The sequence below is a fragment of the Pantherophis guttatus genome, chromosome 3, assembly GCF_059756535.1.
Source record: "Pantherophis guttatus breed Tessera chromosome 3, ASM5975653v1, whole genome shotgun sequence".
Lineage (NCBI taxonomy): Eukaryota > Metazoa > Chordata > Lepidosauria > Squamata > Colubridae > Pantherophis > Pantherophis guttatus.
Genome location: NC_142065.1, coordinates 190,055,092 through 190,066,628, shown reverse-complemented (window position 1 = coordinate 190,066,628; position 11,537 = coordinate 190,055,092). Strand labels below are relative to the sequence as shown.

The following is an 11,537-nucleotide window of genomic DNA, read 5'->3' as shown; positions in this document are numbered from 1 at the left end:
AACACAGGGGGTTTCAGTTACATAAATTGAGTTATTCTTGATGTAATTATATAACGTTTTATGAATGTACATATATTACTAATTTGGTTTAGTAAACGAGGGCGGGGAGAGATTTCTCTTTTTCAATATACAATGAAAACAAAATGTTTAAAAAGATCCTGAAAGGGCTTTAGGAAGCTGGAAGATTCATAACGTATTTAGAACAGCTTGAAATACCAACACCTATATCTGAATAGCATTTATTATGGTTACATGTTGGTTTCAAGAAAATTGATCCGAAGACCTGCAAAATGCTTTTCTTCACTACTAAATAAAAAATCTAGTATTTAATGCAAGGTCTCATCAAGCCACAGCACTGGACTGTGAGCACATTCATTGAACTCAATGGGACAAACTCATAAATTTGAATGATCATATTTGAAAATACTGTGACTAAATTCACATATTAAAAACTCTTTGTTTAACCGAAGTTTATTAAAAAATAGTTCGCCATAGTTTACAAGCCACAATGACTAGGTTCACATTATTTAACCCAAACCAAACAAATTATGTAACATGGAAGTCGTGCCTCCATTGTTATAAGGACAATTCTTTTTTTCCAGATAGATATATAGTCCTTCCGAATGCTGTACAAGCTGAAGAATACCACAAACATGTTTAGTAAATATCTGTAGTCCCGGGCTAAATCCACCTACCATTCGGAGTAATAAGCATTCTATTTATAGATGTTTTTACGGGTGTTTTCACATGACTTATTGAATTTTAGCTAACTACATTTTAGCCTAACAGGTTAGCAAACATACCGTTGTTCATTTATTGTTCAATGTGTCTTTGACATTCAGAAAAAGTGGGTGAATACCCCATGAGTCAAGGGTCTACAGTCAAGCATGTGCTGCGCATACTAACGCATGCTACTTTTACAACCAGTTTGCACAATTAATCAATATAATACTCAACCCGCATGGGGCTTATTTTAAGTATCTTAAATAAAAGCCCTGTGACAAGACTTTTCATTCTCGTATCGATTTGACACCTTGCGAATTCTTTTGGAACATTGTGAAACGAGGCTTTTTCCATACAGAGTGGAATGAGGATTCCAATCGACTTCAGTGTGAATTGCGATGGCGAGGAACAGGGACTCCGCTTCAGTACTAAACATAAACAGATTTTTTATACACAGTGTAAAATATACACACACACACAAACACACCAGAAAACGTCCTAACGGCAGCGGCTAAATAATGCATCCAGCGAAGCCCGGAGCAGAACTACGGTAGACTTGGGCTGAGATGAAGAGAGAATTAAGGCAGGGATGGAACCTATCCAAGGGAAGTCAGCCTTCCTGCTGGTTTAACCGCCCTTCGCAAAAAGTCCCCACGGAGCAGGTGCCTTGTTTTCACCGGCCGCTCAATCAGCCTCGGGCAGCTGCAGCGTCGCGCCCGCTCTTCCTCCTCCCTTTTGCCGAAGCGGGACGCTCGTGCGCCTGAGGGTTATCCGAGCCTCCCTCCTTGGGAACTAGCGGGGCGGGCGGGGGAGCTACAACAGTTAGGAAAGGCGGGTAGTTCAAACCGGAGCGAGGGAAAACCTCAGCTGACGCACGCGAGCAGCCGGCGGCTCCTTCCTCGGCGGTCCCAGGCAGAGGAAAGACAAGAGACACAGCTGACCCGGCTCTGGGCTGCCAAGAGCGCTCCTCTAAATCTCCGGGGCGGCCCTCGCATTGCTTCCCCCAGTCTCACTGGCTCCCCGTTGGTCATCGCCCTCCCTTCCACTCCACCTGTTTTCCTCGCCCACCTTGACCAGAGAGGGAATTGGGGAGCTCTCTTTGCCCCTCAATCCCGGGGAATAAACCCCGCGTCTCTTTCTGATCCCAGAAAAAATGGCAAGAGTGTAACCCCTCACCTGGGGTGCAAAGCGGGTTGGTTGAGCATACCTGGACGTGAATTACAGTTACCTGCCATTGAGGGCTTTAAGCATACTGTTGAAGGATACACTGGGGAAAGGGGTAGGGGTTTCCCCCCCCCTTGCCTTTCATCTCTCCTCCTCCTCCTCCATTCCGAATTAAATATGCAGAAAACTTCATCTGAAGCAACTTTTGCCTTTCAGACTGACTAGGTAAGTGAGGTCTGTTGCCTGGTCTGGTGGAGGAAATTTCAAGCAGCCAACACCCAAGACATCAGTAGGGGATGAAACTGACTTGATACACCGGGAGGAGAGATGTTTGGAGTAGTTTAGGATTGCAGGGCTCTACACACTAATCTAGAACTTGAGGGGGAAATAAGGGTCTTACTTCTGAGTAGACATGCTTAAGATGGCTGCTGTTAATGTATCAGGTAAAATGTTGAAGGTGAACATAAATATGTCTGTATCAGAAATGTTTCTTATTCAATGGCTTATGCAAACATCCAGGGCAGGCAAGATATATTAAATTAATTATTAATATTTAACCTGCCTTAAATATATTCCAAAACTTCTACCCAGGGTTTTAGGGGGCGGTATGTTTTCAGTAGTGTATGCCATTCTCTGCTAAATTTTATTACTGATAGCTGTTCATTTCAAAGTAGAACAGAAGTAGAATATTAATTCTCACCATTTTCTAAGCAGTTGAAAAAGATCGAAGATGTCAAAGTCTTCCATGATGATCATAGGAGACAAATACAGGTAGTCCTGAACCTATGACCACAATTGAACCTAAAATTTTATTTTGTAAAGTAAGACAGTTAAGTGAATTTTGCCCCACTTTAAACCTTTCTTGTTGCAGTTGTTAAGTGAATCATTGCAGGTGTTAAATTAGTAACACGGTTGTTAAGTGAATCTGGCTTCCTCCGTTGACTTTGCTTGTCTACTGTCAGAAGGTTGCAAACTGCCAGAAGGTTGCACAAAGTAATCACATGACACCAGGACACTGCAATCATCATAAATATGAACCAGTTGCCAAGCATATGGATTTTGAACATGCGACCACGGGGATGCTGCAATGGTCATAAGTGTGAAAAACGGTCTTAAGTCATTTTTTCAGTATTGTAACTTCAAACAGTCACCAAATGAACAGTTGTAAGTCGAGGACTACCTGTATATGCTGCTTTTGAACATGGTGGTTCCATTTTTAGTTGCATATTCCAAGAAATAGTTACAGGCTGCATCTATAAGCCTACACCTTAGTTCCCTCCAGGGAAAAGCTGTCTAAGGCTGTCAAGTCTATTTCTCTATATTTTTAAATCCACTAGTGGATGAAATTGTGATTTAATTGTTGCTTTCCTGCAAACACCCCCCTCCCACAATGGATCAATTCACACTCAAGACTTCACTGGAAAAACGATATAAATTGGAGGAAGAGAATCAGAGGGAAGAGGAAAGTGGAAGAAAAGCAGTATTTTCTAATAATGTAATTGAGCATAAGTAAACAAAGAATCTTCAGGTATGTGATAACTTTTGTGAAAGTGATCATAGTTCTAACTGTGACAAGTAATACTCTAGGAAAACACTTATTAAGACATTTTTATTTACTTGGCAGCAAGCTCAAAAAGTTTCATTAGATGACACATTAATTTTTCCTGAGGACTTTTTTTCTACAATATAAATAATTTTAGAAAATGTTTGCCATGCTTTTTCAGTACTCCTCATTGAAACTAATAAAATAGCTTTTCTTTCCAAGGAAGACTGTCATAATTTTAATTTTTTTCAATTGATTCTTGAATAGTGATGTTAGTGCACGTCAACAAAGATACTGTAATTAAGATTCTTTTAATTAAGAACTAAAAATTAGCACATTATAGCATAAACTGTAGGAGAGCCAGTTTGGTGTCTTGGTTAAGGCATAAGTCTAGAAATTTTAGTCCTATCTCAGGCACAAAGTCGATTGGGTAATCTTGGGTCAGTTACTCTCAGCCCTAGGAAGCAGGCAATGGCAAATCACTTCAGAAAAACCTTGCCAAGAAAACTGCAGGATCTAATCCAGGCAGTTGCCAAGAAAAAAAAACCTGATTTGAAGCTACCCCACTTCCAAAAGCTTTAGGAAGTACACATGCACATGGTACCTTGTCTTATACCATCTTGACAATCCTTCGCTCAACTCATTGTAGCTTGTCAATGTCCTTTTAAAAATAAAACTGGATACTGTATTTAATGTCAGCCCTGACCAAGACAAAATGGGGCAGTTATTTCCTATAATCAGGACTCTAAGCTTCTGTTATATCAGTTCTTCAGGATAGACCAGATCTCAAAATACACTCTACATAAAGACCAGTATTATACTTTATTGAGATACGAATGAAGGCAAATATACATGTCTCAGGATATTGCAGGACCTTATCTGTGTCAGTCACCGGGACCAGAGGTTTAGTCTTCTGAGCTTTCGGACTCATGCTGGAGCCCATCTTCAGGAAAATTCTCTCTCACCAGACAGTGTTTATTGAGATAGGCTATAATACAGGTAGTCCTTGCCTTAAACCATTTGTCTAGTGACCATTTGAAAATAGCAATTTATTACCATTTTTCACACGACTTTCAGCATCCCCCTGGTCACATGATCAAAATTTGAATGCTTGACAACTGGCATGTGTTTATGACAGTTGCAATGTCCCGGGTTCATGCGATCACCTTTTGTGACTTTTTGACAAGCAAAGTCAATGGGAAAGTCAGATTCATTTAACAAGCATATTATTAACTAAAAACTGCAGTGATTCACTTAACAACTGTAGCAAGAAAGATTATAAAATTAGTCAAAATTAACAACTGTCTTGCTTATCAATGGACATTTTGGGCTTAATTTTGATCATAAGTCGAGGACTACCTGTATCTCCTATCCCAGAACTTAAGGAATATTTCTGTTTCTTTATTTACATAACGGTTTCTAAATACTTGCTTCAAGACCACCTCCCTGGTTTTCTATATGCATCCTATATTACATCCCCACATAGAACTTTTTAGAAGTTCTGTCACTTCATTGACTCATATTCAACTTGCCATCCAGTGAAATACCCAGATTCTGTTCACATATACTACTGCCAGGTGGGATCCCCCCTATCTTTACCTATTAAGTTTCATCCTATTCATTTCACTCCTATGTTCAAGCTTGTCTGGATATTTTTGAATCTTCTCTTTATCCTCTGAAGAGTTAGCCTCTTACAATTTTGTGTCACCAAATTGATAGTAATCATCTCATATGAGTCATTAGTACAAATGTTAAATAAAACAGGATCCAGGACAGAGTCCTGGGATGCAGTTCACTATAATACACTTCAGTCTGATAAGAATTATTTATGAGTACTTTCTGGGTGTAATCATTCAGTGAGTTATGAATCGATTTATTAAGTTTGTATTTTACTAGTTTATTAATAGGGATATTGTAAGGTAGTTTATCAGATATTTTTTAGATTTGTATAGAGACTGCAATCTCTATTAGACTCCCTTATCATATGCCTTATTACATAAATGAAAACTAAAACTACTGTTCTATTACTGTATTCAGAAATAAAATCCTCTGAACAAAGTGGCATTTCTTTCTAATTATGCATGTATATAACTGCCTACATATTTATTTTTATAAGCAGGAAACAACTTTCCTACCTTGAGAAAAAAATAACTGTTCCCTTTAAGAAGAAGCTAAAGATGCAATGTGTTAGAAAAGTCATAAGTACTTATAATTCAGTAACCAAACAGGTTATAAATTACAACTTTTTGGAATGTATAAATAAGAATGGACCAGATTAATATAGTATATGAACCTGAGAATATTTAGAATCAAAGCTTCTTTGATACTTTAATAAAAACATTAAGTACAATATTACCATATTATTTTAAAAGCCAATGAAGGACAGTAGTGGATGATAACAGGAAAGCCAATATTCTGTTGAATCTACTGACAATGGAGTTCATTTGATTATTTGGACATAACACCTGGGAGATCCCATATGCTCAAGCTTAAGTTTCTAGAAGGAGAGAGAAAAAAAGGAAGGAAATGAAATTATAGCAACTTTACTAAAAAAACAAAAAATATCCCTCAACATGTTCAGTATAGCTTCTTTTACCATGTTTTCCCCAAAATAAGACATCCCCTGATAATAAGCCCAATTGGGCTTTTGAGCTCATGGCAATAAGACCAAGTGCTTATTTCAGGGTTCAAAAAAATATAAGATTATTTTCAGGGAAACACGGTACATAGAAATGCAACATTTAACTCAAGCATTTTAAAATTATTTTTTTAATTAAAACATTACTATGCAAATTTTATATAAGCTATTCCAAGGAAAAAAACTAAACTGCTAAGATCTAATTTTGCTAAAGCTTGATCTTCACTTTTTATCAGCTTCCAATTTATTCATGGATACAAATCAGAAATTACCAAGTTATTCCAGAGTTATTAAATATATGCTAGAAAACTGGATAGAAATTAATAAGCAAAACATAGCATGGTGCTTTTTTCAATAATAACTGATAATGCCAAGTACAGAACACAAATATCTTAATATAATATAAAGCAGACACAAAGTGTGATGACTGAGTTCTTTGGTTAATGTATTTCCATGAATACACCAAAGAATAGTAAATTCTTAAATAACAGAATAACAGAGTTGGAAATGACCTTGGAGGTCTTCTGGTCCAATCTGCTGAACAAGCAGGAAATCCTGTACCATTCCCGACAAAAATCCTCTTTTTAAAAGCCTTAAAAGGTAAATAAAATTATAATTATAAATAAAATTATGCTATTGATTTCTGATGTAAAATACTATTTTTTTTATTTTGCAGAGGGTAATCGGTTCCAAACACGAGATGTCAGAAACCCATTCAATTCTATCTAATATTTTTAAAAGGGGTAGACTGACCTCTCCTGGAAATAGTGCAAGATACTGCAGTTTTAAAGATTCATGCTCTCCTTCCATATTTCATGACAGTGGATACAATGAATCAATCAAGGACCCAAGTTTTTATTATACTGATGCAGAATGCAAAGGAGAACAAAATGAAACAGAATATTCTACATATTTGCATTCTAGTAGCTTGGGCACTTCAGCTTTGTCTCCCATTAAACATAATGCTATTTTATCAGAAGGAAAGGATGCTAATATACCTAGAGACTATTGTGAAACACCCAAAGTTGCTAAAAAAGACTCAACACTCCGCAGAAGGTTACTTGTGTCAAAAGCAGCATCTGTTGGTACATTGGGATGTTCTGAAAGGCAACTATCATCTTCAGCGAATAATACGAAAAAAACATGCTTATCTCATTTCCTTAGCTTCGATGAAAGGATATCAAAGCATGCTTTGGATTCTCCAAAAGAGAAAAGCTATAAGCCTTTGGCTACTAGTACGCTAAAAATCGAAGAATCTCATTCTGATTGTCAGAAACTGAGGTCTATGTTCTCCCAGCAAAGGACTTCTACAATAGATGATTCAAAACCTAAAGGCAGCTTGTCAGAACCAGGTGGTTTATCACCAATCCAGTCCAAATCTTTTACAATCACTCCTAATGTTTTAACTGACAGTACACATATATATTTTAGTAATCAGAGTTCAGGGTTAATCAGAACTTCTCAATCTTCATTATCTACTGTAAGTGATGACAAATTTATCACACCCATCAACAATCTTGTTGAAAGATTTAATCTTAATACATGTGAAACAAATACACCATCTGTTAAAGAAATAAGTGACTTGAGCTTGCTAACTCCTGATACTAGTAGCTATAATTCACTTGGGTCTGATAAATCAGAGGATTCCTTTTCAGATCATGAGGGATCCTTCCAAGAATTACTTCAAAATCGTAGTGAATCTTACAGCAATCTAAATTCTAAAAGAAAGGTAAAAAAACTGCAGCGCTCAAGAAGATTATCCACTCTTTCAGAACGTGGGTCACAATCAGAAAAAGAGGAAGATTACAATACCAATGCCAATTCAAAACCCAAACAAAAAGATGATTTTATCAATGAAGAAAATGAATTAGTTTTTAAAGAAGATGAAAGTAAATGCTTGGCTCCAAATTTTGGAAATCTCTCAAAAACCCCGGCTTTGCAAGTCATTCATGAGATCTTTATGCAAACCAGAAATAAAAGAACAGACAAAAAAGATCTACTGGAGAAACTTGATGGTGATAATTTATCTGTGTTAAAATATATTGTTGCTCAACTAATTGGCAAGAAAATGGGAATAGAAAAAGTAGATATCTTAACAGAATTAAAAGACAGAGACTTAAAACATATTCTTGCTACAATTTTAGACATCTTGACTGTAGAAAGTTTATGCAGGTAAGAAATATATATATATGCAAGATTAAATGTTTGCTGAACTTTTCTATATAAATATAGCTACATTTAAATCACATAGACTAATAATAAATTTAGCCCTCTGAGTGCATATGCTCATGTAGCCGAACTGCACTAGACAAAATGAATGTGCCCTGATCTGAAAATCTGCAAAATTTGTAGAAGCTAATAGCACCAACAAAACGTTTAGAAAAAAAATTACAAAAATCAAATTTGAAGACATATTTTGGCGTAGAATATTTGCTGCTATTGATTAAAAAACAGGTGGAAGGTGACTGGTAAATGGAAATCTGGATAAGAACACTCTACTTTTCAACATCTTGTGGTAATTTTCACTTGTATTCCAACTTTTCTTTTTGCTTTGTGTTATGTAATTTCTGACATGGTAGTACTTTAATTAAATAAGGCTTGGAATTGGACAAATAGTTATTATGTATGGAAAAGTATTTTCTATGTGTTTCATGTTAGGCTGAGGAATGAAGTATGTCAACATCATATGTATGAATTGCATATATTAGGAATTGAATATTTAATGCTAGCATTTGTTTCTCCATAGTAAATGGTGTAAATTGTTAAAAATGATTAATCTATAAATATTTCAATAATTTGATGAACATATATTGTCTTGATTTAGTTTGTTCTTAATGATAACCTCTAGTGTAGTTCTTTCATTTGTCAGTATATTAGGAACACTGTATACTTGAATTATATATACTTATACCTACAGTGTATTAGGAATGAAGCAATCCATTCAATTGTTGCATAATGTTGGAATGCTACTGATAACAAATCTTTCTTTCAGTATGTGGAAAGTAAGCAAAAACTGGCGAGAAATTGTTGTACATGATAAGCATGCAAATCGGAGGCGGAAGTTGTATATAAAACAGCTAAGAGCAGATGCTAAGGTAACTTACAAATTACACAGGTACTTTGGAAAGTGAATTGAAAAGACATGGTTTGAACTTGAAGAAAAAAAAACAACATGACAAATATATATCATCTCAAGTGCATGTCAGTATACTGCTGAACTGAGTTGGTGGGATGTTGGTAACAATAAACCAGTTTGGAAGTTTATATTAGAAATTCTAGTTTAAACAGAACAATATTAGTATTGATAAAACTGGATTTTGGCTGCACCTGTTGCATATTGGCCAGTATTGCTCTTGTTGTTAGCATGTGGCATGAGTATGATTAAAAAAGGTAACTTACTTTACCCCTTCTCTATTTTACTAAAGTGTTATATGAAGGCCTTGATTGACGAAAGCTATATGTTATGTCTAGTGTCAACCATATGGTTTGATTATGATTGTTTTGTTAGATATAATCTAATAAAATTAATCTTAATATATATATATTGTATGGTTAAACTCTAACCATCTAAGAAACCTCTGTTTTAAAATTATTGAGATGAGGGAGATTTCTACATTTTTCTGATTGTAAAATATTTTGATAAATGTATACTTGTATGCATTTCTAATTTATTTAATTCTCTGTTGGAAGTGATTTTTTAAAATTGCATTTAAACTGCACTCAGTCATAGAATGCTACCATAGAAGATAACCTATCCATTACAGATAGGTTGAATTTGTTGGATATGCTTTACATTATGCTCCTGGAACTGGAAGATTGAACTGACAGACATTAACATAGGGCAATGTGAAGCTCAAAAGGTCTCTTCCTCTATCAACTCTGTAATCTAGAACAAACTTCTAAACGATTGCCATCATGCTGAAATGTATTCAGTTCGGATATTAAAGATCCCTACAGTATTGAAACTGAACGAATTAGAAAGTTTTTCATATAATTCTTACCCTATTATAACTTATCAAACAACATATAGGATCTTTAAATGCATAGTGGACATAAAATGGTAAATGGTAAATTAATTTTGGTTTTTGTAAAAATAAATGATTTGTAGTGTTGGGTCATTTTTAAAGGGATGCCTATTGGACACGGAAAATGCTGGTAGTAAATTTATGGTGACTAGATTTGCACTGCGACCAATCCAGGCTCAAGCAAAATCTGTGGTATTACAAATGCACTCATCATGCAATGAATCTTTGACACCAATACAGCATTGCCTTAATCTTCAATCAAGGAGCAAGCGAGAAGCATATATAAAGGTAGGTAACTGCAATTATCTACTTTAGAATAAAACACAAATATAATTCTTTTAATAATATTTATAATATAATTCACACAATATAATTTGACATGGTCTCTGCTGAATTATGCAAGCAAAGATAAAAAAATATTTATGGGTGTTGGAGAACGTATTATTTAATGAACTGAGACTATTGTTATATATTACTGAAAAAGTGATATCTGTTGCCGTTAACTTTGTCTCCTGCCCTAATATATTTTCAAGTATAATGAAGTGTTTTGACTTTTTGTTTAGAAATATATTGAGCATTCTGCTCCTAAAATATATAATGTGAGAATACATTAGTGGCTCTATGAAAATGCATGCATACAATACCTAAACTCTGTCTTCCTGATATAGGTTGCACAAACTCTTTTCAGTGATGAAGCTTTAAAACCCTGTCCAAGATGTCAGTGTCCTGCTAGGTATCACTCCTTAAAAAAACGTGGACTCTGTAGCCGGGAAGATTGTGCATTTGATTTTTGTGTTTTATGTCAATGTGCCTTCCATGGGTCTAGAGATTGTAGCAGTTTATCTTCTATGCGGCAAAGTAAAAAAGATGCTCCTCCAGGAAGTGCAGAAAGCAAGAGAAATTTAAAACGACTCTAAGCTTCTTGGAGTGAAGAGAACCAAGTGTGTCATCCCCTACCCCTAAATTTTCTTTTTTATATATAGGTAACACTTTTTAATAATTATGTATTTTGAAAGTATTACTTTGACCATGAATCAAGTCAATAATTTAATTCTTTGTATCAATATTCCAAATATAACTTTTGATACATTTTTGAAAAAAAAATGAAAAAATTTTAAACTCTTGTATTGGTGTTTGCTACTTTGCCAGACACACACATGAGATTTCAATAAAGTACTTTCAACATAATTTGTTTTGCAATCTTGCTTTGGAATTTTAAATTTAGCTCTTGTTATTGTCAAAAAAGAATTAGTATAGTGATGTGTATTATATTCTACATTTTAATAGGTATTTCTAAATATATTACAATGATAATACAACATTTAAGTCATAGGAAGTAGTAATTGATTAATTGAGAAAACTAAGACAGATTGGACTTATTACATACATGAGAGACCACAGGAATTACAAGGACTATAGGCTACAGTAAGGAATTGGGGGGAAA

The 11,537-nt window shown here is 35.1% G+C and overlaps 1 protein-coding gene across 1 annotated transcript; it reads left to right on the top strand.

The window, feature by feature from the left end:
• Positions 1–6,762: 6,762 nt before the first annotated feature.
• FBXO43 (F-box protein 43) lies at positions 6,763–11,205 on the top strand. Its single transcript, XM_034422522.3, has 4 exons — positions 6,763–8,240; positions 9,061–9,163; positions 10,196–10,381; positions 10,762–11,205. Exons 1-4 carry the CDS (start codon positions 6,769–6,771, stop codon positions 11,008–11,010), a joined length of 2,010 nt encoding a protein of 669 aa, XP_034278413.2. The 5' UTR covers positions 6,763–6,768; the 3' UTR covers positions 11,011–11,205.
• The last annotated feature ends 332 nt before the right edge of the window (positions 11,206–11,537 follow it).

Bases quoted from the DNA above. Each gene is read 5' to 3' on its own strand.
- FBXO43 (XM_034422522.3), top strand. From the start codon at position 6,769: ATGTCAGAAACCCATTCAATTCTATCTAATATTTTTAAAAGGGGTAGA. The intron at 8,241-9,060 runs GTAAGAAATATA...TCTTTCTTTCAG, and splicing joins ACTGTAGAAAGTTTATGCAG to TATGTGGAAAGTAAGCAAAA. The intron at 10,382-10,761 runs GTAGGTAACTGC...TTCCTGATATAG, and splicing joins AGCGAGAAGCATATATAAAG to GTTGCACAAACTCTTTTCAG.